Source organism: Ammodytes marinus (assembly GCF_949987685.1).
Source record: "Ammodytes marinus genome assembly, chromosome: 19".
Taxonomy (NCBI): Eukaryota; Metazoa; Chordata; class Actinopteri; order Uranoscopiformes; family Ammodytidae; genus Ammodytes; species Ammodytes marinus.
Window position 1 is genome coordinate 13041830 of NC_137223.1, and position 23401 is coordinate 13065230.

At 41.5% G+C, this 23401-nt stretch overlaps 2 protein-coding genes across 2 annotated transcripts in view; both read right to left on the reverse strand.

Annotated features, from left to right (window-relative positions):
* acss1 (acyl-CoA synthetase short chain family member 1) overlaps positions 1 to 16166 on the reverse strand; it is a 20275-nt gene extending 4109 nt beyond the window's left edge. The window contains exons 1-8 of the mRNA XM_080047883.1: positions 15761 to 16166; positions 14398 to 14494; positions 14038 to 14237; positions 13090 to 13265; positions 12472 to 12624; positions 12044 to 12191; positions 10911 to 11048; positions 9691 to 9783 (exon numbers count right to left, since the gene is read on the reverse strand). Coding sequence (XP_079904009.1) covers positions 9691 to 9783; positions 10911 to 11048; positions 12044 to 12191; positions 12472 to 12624; positions 13090 to 13265; positions 14038 to 14237; positions 14398 to 14494; positions 15761 to 16064 — 1309 coding nt within the window. The 5' untranslated portion in view covers positions 16065 to 16166. The remainder of the gene's footprint in view (positions 1 to 9690; positions 9784 to 10910; positions 11049 to 12043; positions 12192 to 12471; positions 12625 to 13089; positions 13266 to 14037; positions 14238 to 14397; positions 14495 to 15760) is intronic.
* Positions 16167 to 17429: 1263 nt separating this feature from the next.
* LOC307266284 (visual system homeobox 2-like) lies at positions 17430 to 23170 on the reverse strand (the record flags this gene model as incomplete). The annotated part of the gene is made up of 5 exons (XM_080048261.1): positions 17430 to 17773; positions 19405 to 19585; positions 21417 to 21540; positions 22122 to 22212; positions 22738 to 23170. 5 exons carry the CDS (start codon positions 23168 to 23170, stop codon positions 17430 to 17432), a joined length of 1173 nt encoding a protein of 390 aa, XP_079904387.1.
* Between the last annotated feature and the right edge of the window lie 231 nt (positions 23171 to 23401).

The window sequence follows — 23401 nt, forward strand, 5'->3', positions numbered from 1 at the left end:
TATATATTTTTCTTATTGTCAACTAATCCTGTGGCGCTTAGCCCTGAGCACACTGCTTCCTTTGAGAGACATGCATCTTTAAAAACAGCTCACTGATCTCTTTTTTATATATTTTCAATGGCACCAAAAAAAAATCAAAATTATTCTTCTAAATCAGTTTTTAGCAATTATTACTCAAACAAAAATAAATAGTTAATTTGTTGTTGACTATTTTCAGCTGCAGATGGCTACACATCTGATGCTCTAGTCTAGTGAGTGTTTACAGCAGCTGGACACTTTATGTGGGAATCGACTCGAAATAATTAGTTTATGTAATTATTAAGAAACATGGTGGATAATTGATGACACCTTTGGCTACACGGGCAATAATTGTTTATTATTGGTTAAGGTCTTTTTGTGGGATTTTTCTGATAAGACCAATATAATTGTAGAGCCATTTACCCCTTTCCTTGTTTGTTTGTATTGTCTGGCTATGCCCAATTCGACCGCCTGCTGGCGGGGCTGAACAGGATGCAAGGCTATTAATCAAGCACACTCAAACTAGCCAGGTGCCTGCATGCCGGAAGGCAAATAGTTTTCGACCGTGCTAAGGGAGCCAACCAACAGGTCAACAGTGTATTGTCTAAATGTTCAAGTCGTACTTTAATTATATGTAAATAAACTATGCATTATGAATTACTGGAACGAGTGGACATTACGTACGTTAACCAAACTTTTAACTAGAGGCTATAGGCACGCGTCAGACACCAAACGACATGCAGCCTAGTGGCTAATGGGAAGCCGCTACTGCCGACAATGTTGTGAACTTGCCTGACGAGGCTACCGCTGATGACGCGAATGACAATGGGGCGTTCAATGACGGTGATGAAACTGGTAAAAATGACACAGGCAGACCAAAACGGGTAAAAATTACTCAAAAGGCATTTTGTGCAAAAATAGAAAAGCTACAAAATGAGAGAATGTCTACATTAAACAAAGCAAGTAACTTAAGAAAGGTTATGGAGGAATTATTGCCAGATCATGATTGTGGGTCTGAGGTAAAATGCACTTTTGCCAAATTTTCTGCTCTGTGTAATGAAGCTAAATCTTTGCATAAGTCATTTGTGGGTTTGCTGCATGGTGATGAGCTTGATAAACAAGAAACATGGTTCAAAGCAAAAATGATCGCAAACAATGATTTCACTGACAGAGTCCAACTTTGGTTGACGCAAAATTTCAAAGGTGAAAATAAAAATGATGACAAAAAGGGGTCATCAGGTTGGATCCAAATATCACATAAATGAAAATGAGGATGATGAAGATGTCTTACCTGAAGACAGTATGTCAAATGTCGCTAGTGAGCATAACAGCAATCACAGCTCTGGCAGCAGGAGAAGCACTAGCTCCATAGCATCTGCACGCATTAAAGCAGAGGCAGAGAACGCTGCACTAGTTGTACGTGCTTCAGCACTGAAAGAAACGCATCTGCTTGAGGAGCAAGAAGACAAGCTAAGGAGAAAAAGGCAACAACTGAAGCTAGCAGCAGAAATAACTGCTTCCAATGCTGAAATAGCAGTTCTCCAAGCTTCAGAGAGCAGAAGTGTGGCTCAAAGCCAGGATGGCATGTATTCCCACCTAAAAAGGAAAACTCACAACCCCATGGCACAGGAATATGAACCCACTGCAGCACTAAGGCATGCACAGGAGAAAATGCCAACATGGATGGATCACTTACCTGCACGTCCTAAGGGAAAAGGAAAGCAAATCCCATCCAAACCATGAGACCAATGTGAACACATGCTATCAACCTGCGCCTATGGTGCTGGAAACAACGCATGCCCACTATGCTCCCTTTGATCCAAGGGAGTTTGATCCAAGGGAGTTTGTTTCACACAACCTCATCAACCGCAAACTGAGGAATCATTTGGAAGCATCTACGACATTATGCAACGACAGAATGAGATAACGGCAGCTCTCGTTCAACAACAACAGTCACTGTCTTTACCACCTAGAGACATTCCGGTGTTTAATGGAAACCCACTTGACTAGTACAAACCCTTCATTCGAGCCTTTGAGCAAGGTGTGGAAGCTAAAGCCAGCAAAGCTGATTGCTTGTACTTCTTGGAGCAGTTCACCATAGGTCAGCCAAGGGAACTCATACGCAGCTGTCAGCATCTGGTTCCTGAACCTGGTTATGCACTGGCAAAACAGCTGCTACATGAACACTTTGGTAACGAATACAAGGTTGGTGCTGCATACACACAGAAAGCAATTGAATGGCCTGCAGTCAAAACAGAGGACGTTAAGGCGCTGCAGGCATACTCCTTGTTCTTGTGTGGTTGTTGTAACGTGATGGGGGAGCTTCAATACATGCACGAAATGGATACACCAACTACCATGAGGACACTGATGTCAAAACTGCCATTCAAACTAAGGGAAAGATGGAGGGCCGATGCACACAATGTGTTGGACAAGTACAAACGCAGGGCACGGTTCACTGATTTCGTCACCTTTACCGAGCGTGAAGTCAGGATACAGTCTGATCCTGTCTTTGGCGATATTCAGGACTCTGCATTTCAGAAACCTGACCTGAAGAGCGCGAACAAGTCGCTGCAAAGGAATGACAGGAGAGGGAATAGCTTCGCTACCACAGTAGAACAGGCGGACTATGTAGATGAACCAGGAGTGGATGCAAATGCTCCAAGGAAACCAACTGTGAGTGAGGCAAGGGATCCCAGCACCTGTGTGTGCTGCTCTCGCAAACACCCATTGGATGAGTGTCCACAACTAAGCAGGAAGAACCATCGCGACAAGATCTCCTTCCTAAAGGAGAAAGGAATCTGCTTTGCCTGCCTGTGTCCTGGACACATGAGCAGGGATTGTGAAATGCGCCTTACCTGCAACAGTTGTGGTCGTAACCACCCCACTGTGCTTCATATCAAGAGGGAGACAGAAAGCTCAGGCTTGGAACAGGCACAGGGGCCGCCATCCAATGGGGAACAGGTGTCTCAAGGAACTTGTGGACATACAGGGGCCGGAAAAGACGAGTGCGCCTTATCCATACTGCCCGTCCAAGTTAAATCCAGCAAGGGAGACAGAGTGGTGCATACCTGCATTCTTGGATCCTGGCAGTTCTGCCACTTTCTGTTCGGAAAGTTTGATGCATGAGCTGAATGTTGGAGGCAGACGTCAACACCTTCTACTACGCACCATGGGACAGGAGAAGGTCGTTCCAACGTTTATGCTCACTGGTCTTGAAGTGTCCGGGTTTAATGGGGAGTGCTACTACCAACTACCTGATGTACTCACTCAAAGGAAAATGCCTGTTACAACCGATAACATCATCAAACCAGAAGATCTGGCAAAGTGGACTTACCTTTCAGCCATTGAAGTCCCTCAAATAGGTGCCAACGTTGACTTGTTGATTGGTAGCAACGCCCCCGAGTTATTAGAACCCTGAAAGATTGTCAACAGCCATGGAGGAGGCCCTTATGCAACAAAAACTGTGCTTGGCTGGGTGGTTAACGGTCCTGTGCAAGACAGTGAAAGAGCTGACCCAAGATCTGGACTCACTGTGGCGGCTGTGAATAGGGTCTCCGCTTACGATCGGACCGAACTGGTGAACAACCAATACATGCATGACTTCAATGAAACGACCTGTGAGGGCAAGAAAATGCCCAAATCCGAAATAACCGCAGATAAAGAACAAGAAAAGTTGGTTTCAACTACTGTACGTCCTGAAGAAATACCAACCATCCCAGAGAATCGATTCCTCATGAGGAGGAGTCCTCAGGCCGTCCAGAAGCCAATAGAGGAGCTGGGGAAGGATTCACAAAATAAAGTGGAAAGGCAGAGGGAGAGTTCTGGCGCAGAATATAATTCTCAGTCAGCATATCACAGAAGACTGGTGACTCCGTCACGCATTCGTTCAAGGTCCAGAGATCGTTTCCGACGCAGTGAAAACCCTTCACACTGGAGTCAGAAGATAAGCCCCCGGAGGATGAGGGCAGTCACTGGAGAGCAATGGACTAAGGGTTTAGACATTTATAACTTCTGGCATACATGAATATTCACACAGGAATGTTTACACATGTTTTTCCCACAGAATCAGCAGAGCTGAAATGGCATTTTAGAAAAGCCACATGCACAATATTCAAAATAAAATGCTTAAAGAACAGGTAGTGGCCAAAAGTTTTGAGAATGACACAAATATTACATTTTCACAGGGTCTGCTGCTTCAGGGTTTTTAGGTGTTTTTGTCAGATGTATCTATGGTATACTGAAATATAATTACAAACATTTCACAAGTATCAAAAGCTTTAATGACAATTACACTGAGTTCATGCAACAAGTCAATATTTGCAGTGTTGACCCTTCTTTTTCAAGACCTCTGCAATTCTCCCTGGCATGCTGTTAATCAACTTCTGGACCAAATCCTGATTGATGGCAGTCCATTCTTGCATAATCAATGCTTTGAGTTTGTCAGAATTTGTGGGTTCTTGTTTGTCCACCCGCCTCTTGAGGATTGACCACAAGTTCTCAATGGGATTAAGATCTGGGGAGTTTCCTGGCCATGGACCCAAAATCTTTATGTTCTGTTCCCCGAGCCATTTAGTTATTACTTTTGCTTTATGGCAAGGTGCTCCATCATGCTGGAAAAGGCATTGTTCATCTCCAAACTGCTCTTGGATGGTTGGGAGAAGTTGCTCTCGGAGGACGTTCTGGTCCATTCTTTATTCATGGCTGTGTTTTTAGGCAAGATTGTGAAGAGAGCCCACTCCCTTGACTGAGAAGCAACCCCACACATGAATGGTCTCAGGATGCTTTACTGTTGGCACGAGACAGGACTGATGGTAGCACTCACCTCGTCTTCTCCGAACAAGCTTTTTTCCAGATGCCCCAAACAATGGGAAAAGGGATTCATCAGAGAAAATGTCTTAACCCCAGTCCTCAGCAGTCCAATCCCTGTACCTTTTGCAGAGTATCAGTCTGTCCCGATGTTTTTTCTGGAGAGAAGTGGCTTCTTTGCTGCCCTTCTTGACACCAGGCCTTCCTCCAAAAGTCTTCGCCTCACTGTGCGTGCAGATGCACTCTCACCTGCCTGCTGCCATTCCTGAACTAGCTCTGCATTGGTGGTGGCCTGATCCGGCAGCTGAATCAACTTTAGGAGACGGTCCTGGCGCTTGCTGGACTTTCTTAGGCGCCCTGGAGCCTGTTTGGCAACAATTGAACCTTTCTCCTTGAAGTTCTTGATAAAATTAATTTTCAAGGCAAAGAGGGACTTTGCAATTAATTGCAGTTCAGCTGATCACTCTTCATTACATTCTGGAGTATATGCAAATTGCCATTATAAAAACTGAAGTAGCAGACTTTGTGAAAATAAATATTTGTGACATTCTCAAAACTTTTGGCCACGACTGTACACACCTCAGAACAAGATTTTTTTTTTATTGCCTTTTTTAAATTGTTTGTTTGTTTTATGTATTTTAAATGGACTTTTAGTGTTCAATAAAGCTGATTGATTGACTGATTGATTGAAAGATTATTATCAGACTTATAATTTAAACACAGAGTGATGTTTCTTTAGACAATTCCACTGTTGAATTTAATGTCTGTATGGATGCAAAATACTGAGGACAACCGATTGATCAGCAGCAGCAGATCAAGGCCTTAAAGGTTGTGACACAGAATTAACTGTAACTTAAAACATATCTATAAATCACTATTTTAAGGCACTGAGGGTGCTCTGAAGCAGAGTGGAAAAGTCAAAATAAAAATTAGAGGGACAGGAGTGAACAGAAGAATATAAATGACAAAGCCGAGTAACAGTTCATCTAGTTTAAACCCTTCTCATCATCACAATCTGCATCTACAGATGCTGATTGTGGAATTAAAGCGATACTAAGTAAAGTTTACTAATTATATTAAATGCAATTAGGTTTGCCTAGACCTTGGGAAGCCTGGTATGCTAATCCGCCTGGTAGTGTTGGAGGCAACAGTGCCAGAGACAGCTGAGGGGACCTGCTATAAAGTAGGACACAACAGATGATACCACAATAGCATTAGCAGCTGGTATCCTGTTTAAATCAACTGTAACGGTGAGACTTCAGGACAAACCCTGAATCATTAACACTTTTCAGGAATGCTCTTCCTGTCTACAACATTTTTAAAAATGGGTATTGGAATAGTAACACATTGGATGTACTGTACTGATGTGAGAATGTACAGCCACCAGCCGCTTATTTTAATAAAGCAAAGCATAAATACTGGAAACAGCTAGCCTAGCTCCTAGCTGAAATTGAGTTACCATTGGACAGGGTAAACACATCACATCTAACACATGGCAAGGAAGTAAATTGGCTCAATTTAAACTATTGCTTTAAAGTAATGATTTTGAACATATAGATGCTAAAAATATACCAATAATATTTTCTTCCTTTTTTTTGCCGTTTGATGCTACAAAGCTTTTCCTCCTCCTGTCCTTCTGCATCCTGTAACCTCTCTGTATTCCTTCATGATCCAACACGCAGGCCGTATGCCAACAGCGGATCAAAATCTAATTTTCTCTCTAAACAGGCTACTTGCTCCCAGATCAACCAAATGGCATTTATGAATAATGCCACTTAGTCTTAATTGGAAACACTGGTCCAGGAAAATAACATTATAATATAATCCTTTTTTTTTGCTCAAGTAGGGTATTTGGGTCATATCTGTGTCCTGTAGTCATCACCAATTAATTATAGTTTTATGCCATTTGTATGGTAATTAAAGCAGCTTTGCTCCATTTGGTCATTACTCAATCTGATGTGGAGTGAGGATGAAACGTATTAGTTCATCCGCAAAATAGAATTTTATTAGCAAAATCAGCTGATTTCAAATAAGTGGGTTATGTCCCATCATAAGCTACTTTAGTAGAGGAATAGTGCTTATTTTGCAGTGATATCAGAGGTAACTTTTTTTATTTAAGCTTTTTTTTATTGATAGTGCAGAGAGACAGAGGTGAAATGGGGCAGAGAGGGGAGTGACATGCAGAGAACGACCGCGGGCGGGAGTCGAACCCGGGTCTGCTGCTGGGCCCGGCCCGGGGGGGGGACGCCCTACCAACTGAGCTAAGGGCGCCCCATCAGAGGTAACCTTTGAAGGACAATTTATTGTCTGTTACTGTAATTATATTGTCACTGATGTATTCTGTCACAATTGACAAAGCAGAATATAGCCTACACTATTTAGTACCACCATCAAGATGACTACGTAATTACTTTTTAGAAACACGTTTCTATTTCTCTGTGCTCAATATTTCATTTTTCATTTAACTTTTATTTATCCTCGAGAGACCAATTGAGGGGTGACCCTCATTTTCAATGACGTCGAGTTCAAACAAATTCAAAGGAAAAACAACAATACATTAACAATATTCAACGCAAATACATCAAATACACAACAACAGGTGAAGAGAAAAACAATTGAAACATTTACACAGTGGTGAAATTAAGTGGTAGCAATTAAAATTAAATGGGTGAGAGTACAATATAGCCTAATTAAAACAGTTACAGGTAGAGTTTGGCAGATTTAAAATAGTTTGTTTAAATTGGTTAAAGGATATGAAGTTATTTAGTTTAATTTGTTGCTGTAAGTTGTTCCAGGAGTCAGGGGCACTGAAGCTAAAAGCTGTCTTTCCTAGCTCAGACCGGGCTTGTGGGACATAAAGCATAAGCATGTCAGTGGAGCGGGTCTGATAAAGCCCATCTGAGATTTGCAGCAATTCAGTTAAGTAACGAGGAAGCTTCCCGGTCAAGGCTTTGTAAATTAAAATATGCCAATGTGCGTCACGTCTCTCTTTAAGGGAGGACCACCCAACCTTTTCATATAAAAGACAATGGTGTGTGTCATAAGCATCTCCTGTGATGAACCTTAAAGCAGAGTGAAAAACAGAGTCCAGGAGTTTAAGACATGAATGTGATGCATGCCGGTAAACCACATCACCGTAATCAAGGACAGACATGAAAACTGCTTCAATAATCCTTTTCCTACTAAATAAAGGGAAGGTGGTTTTGTTCCTATAAAAATAGCCAATTTTTTGTCGTAGTCGACGAACAAGATTTTTTATATGAAAATTAAAAGTGAGTTTATCATCTAACCAGATGCCAAGATATTTGTACTCTGTGACTCTTTCAATTAAAAATCCATTATTTGTAAAAATATTAAAATCATTCAAATTTGTAGTTCTTGCTCTGGAGAAACACATATATTTGGTTTTGTCTTGAAGATAATATGGAGAACACATTCACATTGTGTGAGTGTTTGAGAGAAGGTCAGGGAATAACCTGCACTCTACGAGAGAGAGAGAGAGAGAGAGAGAGAGAGAGAGAGAGAGAGAGAGAGAGAGAGAGAGAGAGAGAGAGAGAGAGAGAGAGAGAGAGAGACGTGAGAGTCTCTCCAGATGACTGCAAACCATGCAGTGACGTGGCTAGTTTGTAAGTTACAATTGTTATCAGCTTTCTGCAGTTAACACGTATCCAAACTTCAACTGGCTTGTGAGGAGTTTTCACAAAAAAGAAACTGAGGAAACTATTCCCACCGGCATGATGTTCGGTCTCAATATTGACTGCTATTATTCAACATTAAGAACAAAAGGTTGACTAAGTTCAGACTTAGTTCAAGCCTCTGTTTCCTGTTGCTGCTCCCCCCCAAATGATGTGTTCTACTCTATAAGGAAAAACATCTGGTTACAATGAGGAGTCCAGAAGGGGGAGGAAAGAAACATTGGTCTGTTTTATGCATGTGTGTATGTGATAGTGTGTACTATACGTGTCTATGTCCATGCACTCGGGACCCCCACTATGATGTTATGTAACACTGTTACTGTTGGGAGCTCTCCCCTTTAAGACAGACTGAGGGGTTGTTTCAGAGCCAGCAGACGTGGCTTTGTTTGAGGAGAGTCTGTGAAACTGAACTTCACTTTGTGGGCGGACTGTGACCGTGATAACGAGCAATAAAATGCTTCTGTAAGACTCACAAGTTCAGCCTGGGCAAAATAATAAAGATTTGGTTAAGTTGGCAGCACAATCTAAAACATGCAACACAGCGTTTGATAAAGGTGAGAAAATGCTTGCTCAGCATAAAGCCAAAACAATCATTATCCTGTTTTAACATAAATTAATCAAATAAAGCAAGACTTACGTTTAGTCTAACCAATTGTTGAACTAACACTGTGGTTTGAATATTGGCTTTTTATATGGTAGCCCAGAACGGCTTGTGATCTTGAGAAAAGGTTGTTTCTTCTCATTACTTATAATATTATTTGAGTTCCCTATAATGATCTTGTTATCATGAGAAATTAAATTTTAAGTTGAATTAACTTGTGATCTAGAAGCGGCCTTTTGTCTTCTAGAGATAATGTGCTACACAAACCGTTATCAAAAGATAAAATTAATGACAAGCATGGCTGATCTCAGCTTCTGTACTTTAAACAGTAGGCTGATATGGTTGCTCAAATTGGTGAACCATTTTTCTGTCAATTTGCTTTTAGCCATGTTGTTCATATGTAGCTCTAGTGACGGCAATGTTGGTCCACCGCTTTGGTCCAGACTGAAATATCTCCATAACTATTTGATGAATTGCCATGACATTGAGCACAGACTAAATGCTTTACCTGCATGGCGGTAGACTCCCTGGCTAATATATTTCACATTTCAATGAATTCATGCTTACCTGTTTGCCACCAGGTGTCCACCACAGGGCAGCGTTCCTCCCCAACCACTCTGTTGTACCACTCCCAAGCTTCAGTGTTGATGGGCTCACCCACTGCACACAGACAAGAAAAGCTTGAATCATGTAATGCAGTCACACATTTTATATTGTGTAATTCTTTCAGTTCTATGCATCTTTGAAATGTTTCACAAAGAAAAATCATGATTTGATGTAGACAAAACGGGTCAACAAGAAAGTGTGTTTCTGTAAAGAAAGACACATTTGTTGGTCAGAAGGAGGATTTGCATTCTTAACGTTCAGCTTTTTGTTTTAAACCATACGGCTCATGTTTCACAGGGACAAGTGTGTGTGTGTGTGTGTGTGTGTGTGTGTGTGTGTGTGTGTGTGTGTGTGTGTGTGTGTGTGTGTGTGTGTGTGTGTGTGTGTGTGTGTGTGCACTTTGCTGTGGGCACTATAAATCACTAAGGCATGTTCCATACCAGCCAGGTTTGACTTTCAAAATCCGAAAATATGTAACACGTGTATGTGTGTTTAGAGCAAAGGAATTTGTCTGTTAAAACTCTGGTACACAACAGAAGCACTGTCAGCCGTCAGAGTGCAGTTGTTTTAAAGCCACAGTCACTGCAAAGTCAGACCACAACTGTGATAGTGAGCTGACATAATGACATCACAGCCATTTGTCAGCAATCCGCTGCACTTAAATACCAGTTACATCAGCTTTTATGAATGGGTGATTTGGTAGGCTGTAACTGAACTGGGAGGTTATTTGAGAACCAGATTGCAAAAAATAAAAAACATAACTGTCCTTTAAAGGTGCAGCTCTTGTGCACATTATAGTACCTATATGTGAGGGCACATTTATTTGTAACTATAGTTTTGATCAGGTTTTTCATATGCTTATCACATCAGTTTAACACATGTGCTTTTCCTCTGAGAATAAGCTGAAAAAACAGTTGTTGAGACCTGTTTACTCTATTAACCATCTGTTAGTTGACACCCCTGAGAAGGGGGCCTTAAATACTCTGTCTGACCAAAAGATATGGTCAGTCCCATCGGGGGCTGACCGTGTAGGTTTGAATCTTTACACTATGCACTCTGTTGTTTGTCTTATTGTATAATGTAATTCAATTCTTAAATTCTCTGTGAGTTGAGTCTTCTATTACAGAATGTCGGAAACATAGAATTTCCCCGACACTATATAAGCATCGTGTTTGGCGTACCAGAGCCGAGAGTTTTGAGGGTGGAACGGTCGTACTTGTGCACCCACTCGTCTCCGTACTTGAGCAGCAGACGGATAGCAGTGGGAGCTCCGTAAAACTGGTTGATCTTAAGTCTCTGAACCATTTCCCAGTACCTTCCTGTGAACAAAACACTTAAGGTTAGCACAGTCCAAATAAACACACCACCATGACTGACATGATACTGAATACGTCAAATCAGAAGTTGGAGCTTAGACTGAAGCTTTAGCCTGAAAACTTAAGTCATTTCCAGTGTTGTGGTTAACAGTTCCTCCTTGAGAGTAACGCTCAGTGCGTTTACATGCAGACTCATAATCGGGTAAATAAACAAATAAGACTTCAACAGGACTTGTGAAAAGCATGTAAACACCTTTATCCGATCTACTTCGCACAATAACGGACAAGCGAATTCGGATAAGAACACCTAGATAACTCGTTTATAGTCGGCATTCTCTCTGCATGTATACAGGGATCGGATATCGCATATCGGAGTTCTTGTTCTGCGCTTGCTCGAGAATCCCTGTGGAGGATTTCACAAGGAAGTGGAAGGAGACGACGTAAAAAATAGTAGGGTTATTCCCGGAAGGGAACCGGACGTTGCTCTATAACCACTTGTTGAAAGGGCTACAGCGCCACCTAGCATAGTGGAGACAGCCATGCATCGGACATTTATCCGATTCCTGAAAGGCCATGTATAGTCAGACAAGTGACACGGTCCGTTCGAGTGTCTAGTTCGGTATATGTCTTAATCCAATCTAGTTGTGCAATGGAAACGCACTGACTGTTTGTGTCCACCTGACTCCTATGTACAGTATACAGAAGTTCTAATTTTAGTGTGGAGGATAAGGCCAAGTTGAACTGTAAACAGTTATTCATAGACAATGACAGAAGCACGCAGAACTCTCTCCGAAAGTATTGCAAATCTAATTTTATTTTCAAAATACATACAAATGTCATTGTAATAATGCCATTAGAGCTTAAACACCCAGAGGTGAATATATGACAAATTGAAGGACCATCAAAAAAAGCTTTTTTTATGTTTATGTTTTGGTGATTCATTTATTATGAATTTGTAAATCAATCTTATAAATTGATTCACTTGCGGACGTTCATACCTGGGTCAGGGTAAATGGGAGTGCTTTCAAACAGGACAGTTGTTCCTCCATTAGCAAGGGGCCCGTACACAGTGTAACTGTGTCCCGTTATCCAACCAATGTCCGCCACGCAGCCAAACACATCTCCATCATGGTAGCTGAAGACATACTGTTGATGAGAGGGAAGATTGATTGGACAATAACATTTTTAAAAATACAGTATTTTGTTTCCTGTTCTCCTCTTCAATCCCCCATTTAAGCTGTAAATCTGGTCATTAATATACCTTCAACTCACTTAATTACGATCCTAAAATTAGAGCACCAGATTCCCTTTACAGATGGTCAGACCTGGGATTATTTATCACGTATTGCTCGTGCTTCACTGACATAAAGTTACTATACACAACAAAAAGTAAGAGATCAATGACAATGTCATGTTAGATGTTTACCCTGTGTGTGAGTGCGGCATACAGCAGGTATCCAGCCTGAGTGTGGACCAGTCCTTTGGGCTTTCCCGTGCTGCCTGACGTATAAAGCAGGAAGAGGACGTCCTCACTGTCCATGGCAGCCGGCTCACACAGCACATCCTCCTTCAGCATCTCCTGCACAGTATCGTATGTTTGAAAGATTACTTGTTTAAAAATCTAGTAACCACAGCAAAGTAATTGAACCCCAATATAACTTTTTATGGTTGTTTCTTGTTGATACATTATTTCTTGTTGAATGGCAGAGAAGGGTAGGGTGCAACAAATCAAATCTATTTGTCTTATATGCAATAAGAGAAACTAACATTGTAAACGGCCTCTACGAATTAAGATACGGTATATCACATGCACGCTTCCTCAGTAAAGCGACTGAGGAAGGGGGCAGGACTTGACAAGCCTTTGGCTTCTTCCGCCTTTGGCTTCTTCCGTCTCCCTTCGGACAACACAAAGTATGATGTATGAATATTTGCAAGAGAAAATTGTGTATTGTGTGGAATTGTCCGAAAGAATAATAAATAAATAAATAAATAAATTACACATTCATATTTCAATCAAGTTCTGATTGGCTTTCTGCTCTCTCACCTCCTCCATGGCGACATCTATGGCTGTCATGGCGACAGGATTCTCTGTTCTCATAGCAACAAACACCTGCCGCACCTCGGGGCAGCTCTGAACGGCAGCATCCACCGTCTTCTTGAGCTCTGTGACCTTCCCCCCTCGGACGCCCTGGTTCACAGTGATGACGGTGCTGGACTGCGCTGGAAATGGCATAGTATATACTGTATGAAGTCAGACTGCTGAGGTGGGGTTTGATTTTCCAGTTATTTTTTGTTGGGGGAATTAACTGCATTCTTGCTGCCACCTTACCCTTCTGTGTGACACTGTGGCTGTTAATTGTGACCGACAGCAATTGAATATATCTTTGTTAGGATTGGTTTGTGTTTTCCATGACGTGCATGTTTAAACTCTTTTTAAAGCAGCATCAATTGATTTTTGGTCACCTGGGGGCCTTGTAGTCAAAGTCGAAGCCACAACATTGACTTATAACCAACCTTTAACATTACAACTTTAAACTATTAAGTTGTAATGGCTAAAATAGTAGCAAGTTATCACCAATTCTTGCTAGTTGTGTTTCTGTCCATCTGATGAGAATAAATTCAATAATCACGCTCCTTTTAGCTCCCTTTTTGAAATCTTTATAAAATATTGGGCTCCTTGGCTGCTTAAAGCTGCAATAGGCTATCCACCAGCTGTAGACGTTAACTTTTGTTTGTCTTTCATTTGGTGCTGTAGACTGGGTTAATGTTGACAACAACAGTGAGATTAAACCAACCAGTAAAGGTGGAAGCTTTAGAACATAAACAATCAGCCGAAAAATTATGATAAAATTATCCGTAAAGCCGAGTCGGCTGAAACCTCTTTGTGAGTTCTTCTGTCAATCCATTGAATAAATCAAAATGTAAAAAGTATTGATGTGACAGTGCAGCTTTTATATGTAGACTATAGTGGAAATGTGTCACGCAGTCTCACCGTCTCTGATTCGGCCTGCTAGGGCCTCAGCACTGAACCCTGCAAACACCACATTGTGTGCTGCACCGATGCGGGCACAGGCCAACATGGACGCCACCGCCAGCGGGCAGGGAGGCATGTAGATGGTAACACAGTCCCCCTTCTTCACGCCACGCCGCCTTAACAGGTTGCCTAGGCGACAAGTCATCTCCAGTAACTCCCTGTAAAGAATTATCAATGTACTTTACTTCATCTGACAAAAGGAGGAACTCACACACACACACACACACACACACACACACACACACACACACACACACACACACACACACACACACACACACACACACACACAAAAACTCTTAAGCCAACGATGCTAACCTGTAGGTGACCTTGACCTCTGACCCCGGTTCGTCTCTCTCCCAGATCAGGGCCACCCTCTCTGGACAAGTGTGTACATGGCGGTCCAGGCAGTTTACTGCATAGGCCAGAATAGGCAACAACAACAAAAACACACACAGATAAAACATTTTATTTTTATTTTTAAATCACATGGTCTGCATTAATCATCACTGCATTTGCATGGTGCGTTCAAGGTATTCTACATGTTGAAATGGGCCATTTGGCGTAATGATGATGATGCCTTCGCTGTCTTTGGAGGTGTTTTGTTTTAGAAGTGATCCTCGAAAGGCATCATGAAAAACATGACTGTCAAGCAGAGCCGGCCCGAGGCATAAGCGAACTAAGCGGCCGCTTAGGGCCCCCGACTGCCTGGGGGGCCCCCTAAAAAAAATATATATTTTTTTTTTTAGTTTGTGTGTTTGATATTAACATCATACTATGCAAATGTGAGTTATCATACAAAAAAAATTAATAAAATGTTTTGGTCTAGATAATTAATAGCCTAAAAATGTAATCAGTTCATCTGGGAGGAAATCCGAAATTATCTGATCATGTCACGTTCACATCCATGCACAGTGTGTATTGAGTTTATTTAAAAACAATTGGAAATGGGGCTGCCCTCAGTTGCCCATGCACTGTGTATAGTCTATAGCCTATGTCAGCCTTGTCTGTGGAAAAAAAGATACAGTAGCTGGACAACAGAGTTCTTCTGCTTCGTTCCTCACACTGCATTTAAATGCATTCACTATATTACAGAGAAATATGTCCCGTAAAAGAAAAAGAGCTCCAAGCCCAACCCATAATATTTTATTTTATATTAATATTTTTATGGAAAATCCATGTGTCCTTCTTCAATAGCTTCTAATTCATCTGACCCAGTGTCTCCAAATTATTTGTTCACACAAAATTTCTCAGATTTAGCCTCTTAATTTTCCTCTCAAAGTGCACCAGATTCATGCATTTCACTTTAAAAAGGTTAAACAAATCTCCCGGGGGGCATACCCCCGGACCCCCCTAGGAGGGTCTGAATCTTGGCTGTCTAATATTTTCGCACAGCCGCACAGTGAGGCACTAGCGGAAAACACTGGGTGTGTGAATGATATTGAACAAAGATCTATAGTTTCAGCAGCGCTAACATTGGAGAGAGGCCCCCTAATCATATTTCTCTTAGGGCCCCCTGAAGGCTTGGGCCGGCTCTGCTGTCAAGGAACAAAACAAATCCACAGACAAGACTACTGCTCCCGATCACTTGACTGAATGAATCAGTAAACACCAGATCTATTTCCATAAATCCAATTAGGCCTACTGCTCGTTTTCTAATTAAAAGCGAACATAATCTCACCAGACACATTCAGCTTTCCTCCCTCAAACCACTTAATCTTGCCCTGGCTCAGGTCACAGTCCTGGACAGTGTGGAAGGGTCTGATCCAGCTCAGCCTCTGGCGCGCCACAGCGGCCCAGAAGCTCTCGCTGTTTGATACGGAGAATTCCTGCAGTGCTGCGCGGTCCTTCACCGCTTCAAAGCCCGCAGCCTCCGGCATGAACGCCGCTATGTCGCATCTCCCGCGGTAAGAGGAAGATCTCAAAAGTCGACGGTTGAAGAAAGAAACGAAGCACTTGGCCGTGCACCCGCCAGGAAGCCACATCGTGACAGTGAAAGTTTTTCTGCTCTAAGCGAAACCAAGTTTGCAAATCATTTCCGTCTCAGGAAATCCAGCGTTTAAGCAATGTTGGGAGTTACGCAGTTCAAGTTGAGTGCAGGGAAAAAAACTTGTAAACTTCCCTCGAGGAAGGGCTGCTGGAGGAGTGGTGCGTTAAAGGGCGGTAGCACTATGAGCCGACTCTTGAGAAAGAAGGCTATAAGGACATTCAAGGACAGGCTGGATTTCAACAACGAGTTGCAAAAGAAAAGGAATGCTTCTCTTTGAGCAACAGGCAGCATCTTCTTGTTTAAATGCATATTTTCAGACCTTAACATATATTTGTTTTCAATTAAACTAGAGCTACTCCTGGTACCTCAAAAGATCCACAATTAATGAATAGGCTATACAACATTTAAAAAACTTAAAGTTCTGTGCACAGGATCGTCTAAAAAAATGGTTTTGATACTAAATCATGCTCTCAAGTAGGCCTATATGGCCTACTACTGGTCTGAAACAGTGAATTTTGCACAGTGAAGCAGCTCACATTTCCATGAGAAGTAACAACCAATAAAACTCCTTTTCCTTAAATATTATTTTTTAATTAGTCTACGGTCACATTTATACAGAGACAAACACAGATAATGAAGGTTAGCTGTACATAATGGTTCAGTGTTAGCTATTGGACATTATTTTCACTATGTACATCACAAATGTTGCAACAGTTGAAAAAAAAAAGATACAGGCTTGTAACCTGAGGTAAATCCCCAGTCATCTCTTCTGTAGTAGATGGGGCGAGGTCCATCATGTCTTGTTTAAGAGGTTTCATATTTAAAAAAAAAGGAAGGAAGGAAGCTCGCCTCCCAAACCATCTCTATCCACACACATAACGTAGCTGCCATGTTAACAATCTATTATGAAGAAAATAAATATATATATATATTTTTAATGCAGCTTTGTATCAAAACATCTGCAGTGAATGTGAGGGGAAACATTTCAGGGCTTATAAGCCTCCTTTGAGTCTTTTTCTACAGGAGGTCACATGAAAAGGTACATGGTGTTCAGATGGGAGATAGCTGTACAGATATTTTTCTAAAAGCGGCGAGGAACAAAACAAATTCTCAATCGTTGGGAGCCAAAGGACCAGAAGTTACCAGAAAGGTAAAATCATTCCTCATGTATTTACCTTCATGATTCTAATATTTGATCTGCACGTTTGTCTAACAAAACCTGTTGGTGGCTCCACATGCACAGAGGTTCAACTCAACCAATGAGAGGAGACTTCTGCCTCTGTGAAACATCTCACAAGCTCCATCTCACAAACTCCACTCTGCTTTCCGCCAGCAGTCCATATATATCCTACAGCTCTTTTCAGTCGCTCTTCTCCATCTTTGCTGCCTCCTGCTCCGTCACCTTGTCCTCGGCCTTCTCTTTGTGCGTTTCGTTTCCGTTTGCTCTGTCTGGAACTGTCCCGAGCATCTTGGCACTGTGCTCCTGCGCCTTGGCTCGCAGCGCAGCGATACTGTTCTCCCTCAGTTCCTCTTTGGAAATGAGTGAGCTAGTGTCTTTCATCCGTTTCTCCTTCTCTTCCTCCATGACTGTGTCCTCTGGGTTCTCCTGTGGTGCTGGTACCGCTGGTGGTGGTGGAGGAGGTGAGAGGCTGCTGGGTTTACCAGGAGATGTGTGCGGGGTTTCCACAGACTTCTTGTGCATACCTGAAGGGGAGGAACAACAGGACATTATTATAAGATACTGTTTAAGTATATCTTTTTCTGTGCCAGTGTCTTGTCTTGAGTGTTTACTGGTGAGGTTTGATGTATTGAGCCAATTTCTCACTTAGAAAGAGCACCGATTCCCTGCTCATTGAGTGTGACATTTGGTATGTACTGAGGTGTTTGACATTGAAATAAAGTGTGAAAGTGAATACAAAGCGAAGGGGAAAAATAGATTGATAGAGAGGACCTCTTATTCAAGAGTCACCTATTTGATTTAAACAAATCAATTGACACGATGCGAGAGAGGAGTTCGGCCTAATCTGTCCTGATTAAGTGGGATTATCACCGTATCGACTGCTGCCTTTTATTGACACGCTGACACTTTTATTGGCTCCTGACATGAGTCAGGGTTAGCTCCCAACTTCCTGTTGTCAACATACATCTCAGCGGCCTTTCCAAACACAATGACACAAGTCATTTAGAAAAATGTGCATAACAAGCAAGGTTTTATTTGGAGATACAGAGCAAGCTCTCAGTTTGCAACTAAAATATGGGCTAACGGTGACTGAACCCACTTTATCTGTGTCAGACAGAAGACTGTCTGGATGAGGCAGCTTTTGATTAAGTGCCCAACCCTGTCAGCCAAACTGACGATATTGTATCTGTATAAATATCAATTAGTGTGTTGTTTTAGTTAAACACTAAGCTCATTATACTGTAAAATCAAGAGGTGATACTGAAGTATTTCCATTTTCTGCATTATCATATCCTACCTACTGCCTCTTACATTTCACTGTCAAATATTATACTTTTTACTCCTTTTACTCTTTACTTTAGTTATGAGTGTCTTTGCAGATTTGGGTTAATAATACAAAATATAATCAACAAAGGATTTGTTATAGTAGGTTGAAATTAACCTTAATTAATCCACATGCGGGTAATTCACAAACTACCCAGCAAATAAAATATGCATAAATAATTATAATTGAATACACATTATTCTCAAATGAGCCATAATGCATAATGAATGCTCTTGCTTTTGGTACTTTAAGAATACATTGATGTATTAGTAAAAGGGTTACTTGTAACAGAACCGTTAGGAGCAGTTCTTACAGCACTTCTGCCCCAAACAATTATCAGGTTGTGACGTTTCACTTGCAGGCTAACGTATAATACAAAGTTTTTGCAGAGTTGGCTGAGGGGGATGCCAGCTCAATCTGGGATTTTGCTCAGAGAGATCCAGGTAAAAGGTCAAACATTTGTGGAAATCCAGGCCTTTTTCACAGCAGACATGTTGCATGTTGACTAAAAACATTTATGATGGCTCTGTTCCATTAAAGCTTTGCTGTAAGTCAAAGCAGTGTGACACTTTTGACAGTATGCGACAAGTATGTTTTTATTTTTATTTATGTGTGTGTTGTCTATTTCTTGTATTGTATGTTTTTTAAATGGACCTTGAGTCTAATAATAAAAGTTGATGAATAGGACCCTGAACTCAAGCGGCTAAAAAGCATTCAGCCATCATTAGTTAAGGTGTATACACCTGTGTTTTTCCTATACTTTGACCTGTCAAAAATGTCATGTGTGAAAAAAAGCCATGCTTTCCCCAATGTCACAAACATACTCCTTACCTAGTAACCAGGGAGCATAAGAGTCTGTGACGCCCTCCTTGGCTGACTTGAGGATGGACTCTGGCAGTGGGATGGAGTGACGGACCATGGCTCCATACAGGCCGTACTCAGCCATCACGCTGCTGCGACCCCAACACTTCTCCCTCTTCCTCCACTTGGCCCTGCGGTTCTGGAACCACACCTGGAGAGATGAAGGTCTGAGTTATAGGTTCACTTTGCATTACAGAAAATCATGTCACTATTGTCAATAATGATGATTTATTATTTATAATTTTGACTGAACCTAAGCCAAATTATTTTTAGGTCCCCTTCTTAGTTAAATATCTGTTTTGCTTATTGCAACTTTACTGGAATGTTTGAGTTCACTGTGTCAAATTATGCAGGAGTTTGACACCAGAAGGCCGTTTTTCATTCTCTTCTGCTGAGAAGAGTGGAAAAAAATATTACTGTATAATGTCAAAGCAGAGTATTTTCATAAAAACAATTCTGAAGGACATTTTTAACACATTTTAAAACCACCCAGGAGGACTGCTAGCTTTGTTGACTCTTCCTTTGTCTCTTTGTGCTGTATCAAAGCAAGAACCTTTTTTATTTTGTGGGTAATAATTACAATTTTAAGTGGAACGATAACATCTGCTGGAGGACCAAAAAAAAAAAAAAACCCTTTATGATCAAGATTGATTCCAGGAGCACATTTCTACTGGTCTTGAGTGTTTGTTTATGCACATACCTATAGAGGTTCATTATGGAGTCAGAATGTAATTGTGTGGCATTAAATTGATTTTGTACCACCTGTACAAACAATTCATTGTTAAATTATTATTTTTTAAATTCTCCCATTTCTCCCTTTATACAATATGTTATCCTCTGTCCTTAGTGTGTGTGTGTGTGTGTGTGTGTGTGTGTGTGTGTGTGTGTGTGTGTGTGTGTGTGTGTGTGTGTGAGAGAGAGAGAGAGAGAGAGCCCGTGCATTATTCTCCTTCTGGCTTCTCAAGTGCCTAAATTGATTTCCACCTAGCCAGACCTCAGCGAGCTTGTGAATATGGATGAGGAAAACAGTGAAGAAATGAGCCTTCTAACATGGCAGAAGAGGCAGGATGAGATCGTGTGTGTGTGTGTGTGTGTGTGTGTGTGTGTGCGCGTGTGCGCGCACGCGCGCTTCGCCGGCCTGGAATTAAAAAACGAAAGCCGAGACTGGAAATCTATTCAGGTAGATCTGATGATAACCTCCATCTCATAAAAAGATGGGCCTCGGATGAGCAATCATGCTTTTTGACGCCGACGGTGAGTGTGTGTGTGTGTGTGTGTGTGTGTGTGTGTGTGTGTGTGTGTGTGTGTGTGTGTGTGTGTGTGTGTGTGTGTGTGTGTGTGTGTGTGTGTGTGTGTGAGTGCTTCCTGAGAGAGGTGACCCTGGGGGCGGAGAGGCTGATTGAAAAATAAGTTAATTTCCAGGCCCGATCGAAGGGAGACAGGCCTTCAAATATCACGGGAAATTAAAATGCTCACAGCAGCCAGGCAGAGCCTCTCACTCAGCCGCTGACCTGCGCTAATTAATTTCTATGTAGTTATCGTTTCATTTCAGGGCTGCGGCCCGTCCCTCTCGCAGGGGAAAGAGGTGCAAAGTTCCCCTCAATTAACTAATTACACTGAGAGGGTGAATTGGCTGCTAATGTGAAAGCATAATCCATTGTCATCCAAAATGATGATGTAGCAGCTGGCTCTACCTGTATGAATATATCTATTTCTTTGTTTAAATATCCACCTGCTTCACCATATAGCCAACATTTCTGGTACTGTGATTGCAAGTCAATTGTGTCTTCTGTTTAAGTTAAAGAACTTTCCATTGCAGGAAATATCTGAACTATTTGACTGAATACACTCATTTGAAATAAATCTAAATGTGAAAAAATTCTTATTCCCCCTGTCGAAGCAATAACAAAATGAAGGCATCTATATATTTAATATCATAACAGGTCATTTCTGCATCCTCCACAGATTATAACAGTACACACCTGTATTCTGTCTTCTGGCAGCTCAGTCTTCATGGAGAGCATTTCTCGGGCATACACGTCTGGATAGTGAGCTTCATTAAAAGCTTTCTCCAGCTCCTCCAGCTGGTTAGAAGTGAAAATGGTTCTGCAAATAAAACAAAAGAGAACGTGTGAAAATTAATACCCATTTATAATTTGGATTCTTTTTTTCATACACTAATTTAATACTTTTAGATTTGTTCAGTTTAGTGTAATTTAAAGAATGTGTCTACAACTGAAATACATTCAAACCAAACGTCCAAACGAACATTTAGGAGAAATGTAGATAAAATAAATAAAAACCCAATTAATACAACAACAAAAAATTCCTCACACAGGCTATTCATTAATGTTCCAACGAAAAATTGATCAACCGTGTGCCTTTAAAAGGCAGCACAGAGAGTGATGATTTTATGTAGAATAGTTCTGATGAATTTAAGGTCAATAGTGTATTAAATATAAAACCATATCACACGCACAAAACAAGTTGTATTACTGAAAATGAATAATTATTTTCCTTTTTGGTTGTGGTTTTATCATCGATGACACCAAACGAAAATAGCACACATTGATTTCACTGCAAAAAAGGCCTAATAAGGCCATCTGTCTATATCAACCGGCACTTCACATACAAATAACAAAAAAACAAACATCGTTCGATAGTCCTTCTATTTGTTGAGTTTTTACCTGTGTCGTCTTTTCTTTCTTTTCTTGCTCTGACTCATTGAGGATTTTGAGAACTTTTGTTCACCGGAGGAGAGACTCATGTCATCCGAATCTGTGAGGAGACACATCAGTGATACATTAATAATAATAATAATAATAATAATAATAATAATAATAATAATAATAATAATAATAATAATAATAATAATAATAATAATAATAATAATAATAATAATAATAATAATAATAATAATAATAATAATAATAATAATAATAATAATTGGATAATATACACACATTGGTAGAAAAGAATAATCCTGGTATTTTAAATGTAAAGGATTCTCATTCAGTATTCGGTAGAAAATTCTAAAACAGCTTAGGCCTACTAATAAAATACACTGAATTTAGTGTAAATAAATAAAGACCTCAGCACTTTAAACTCTTTACACCAGATCTTTTATAAAGATGCATTTTGAAATATATATAAAAAAAACATTCCGACATCCTTTTAATTCTAATGTGAATTTGACTCTTCTTCAGCTACAGGCCGCGACGGCTTCGACACATGAAACATAAAACTATTCTTCTCCTCTCCCTGTGTCTCACGGCCCTGCAGTGGTTGGTGTGAAACACTCACCGGAGCTGGCGGAGTGCTGTGTATCCATCTGCGTGTCCATGTGCGTCGGCCTGTGCAGCGGCTGCAGGTGCACATTATGCGCCTCTTGCAGCACCTCCAGAAAGGCCGGCTTGCTGTAAAACGAGTGTATTCCCTCCGGTCCAAGGAAACCCATTCCGACCCCGAAACCCCCGTGTCCGAGGGCCGACCTGGCGGCCAGGACGTGCGCCCTGTGCGGTAGAGCCTCCAGCGGCCGCCTCGGTGCCGCCGGCGGCTCCTTGTTGAGGCCGAGCAGCTCCTGGATCCCGAAGCCGGTGCGCCGGTGCACCGTGGGGGCCATCTTCCACACCGGAGGCGGCTGCTGCTGGGACCCCCCGTGGTTAACGCTGGTGTGTGAGGCTGATTTCTGTGTATTCTCAGTGTCTGAAAGCACAACTCCCTCCTTCCCTGTCATGTCGACGAGGGTCCACTTTTTGTTTCTACTCCCTCCACAAAAAAAACAATGTCCCTGATGCAATCAGCGCTGTGATGCAGCGTCTTTATCTCCCCGGCCGACTCTCTGCTGCGCTTTTTATCCAACAGGCAACAGGCGGCAGCCAATCACAGGAGGGGAGAGGCCCCACACTGAAGTTTGCATCAGCTCCGTGAAGCTTCATTAAAGCAGACTTTCTGGTAATTCAATGTG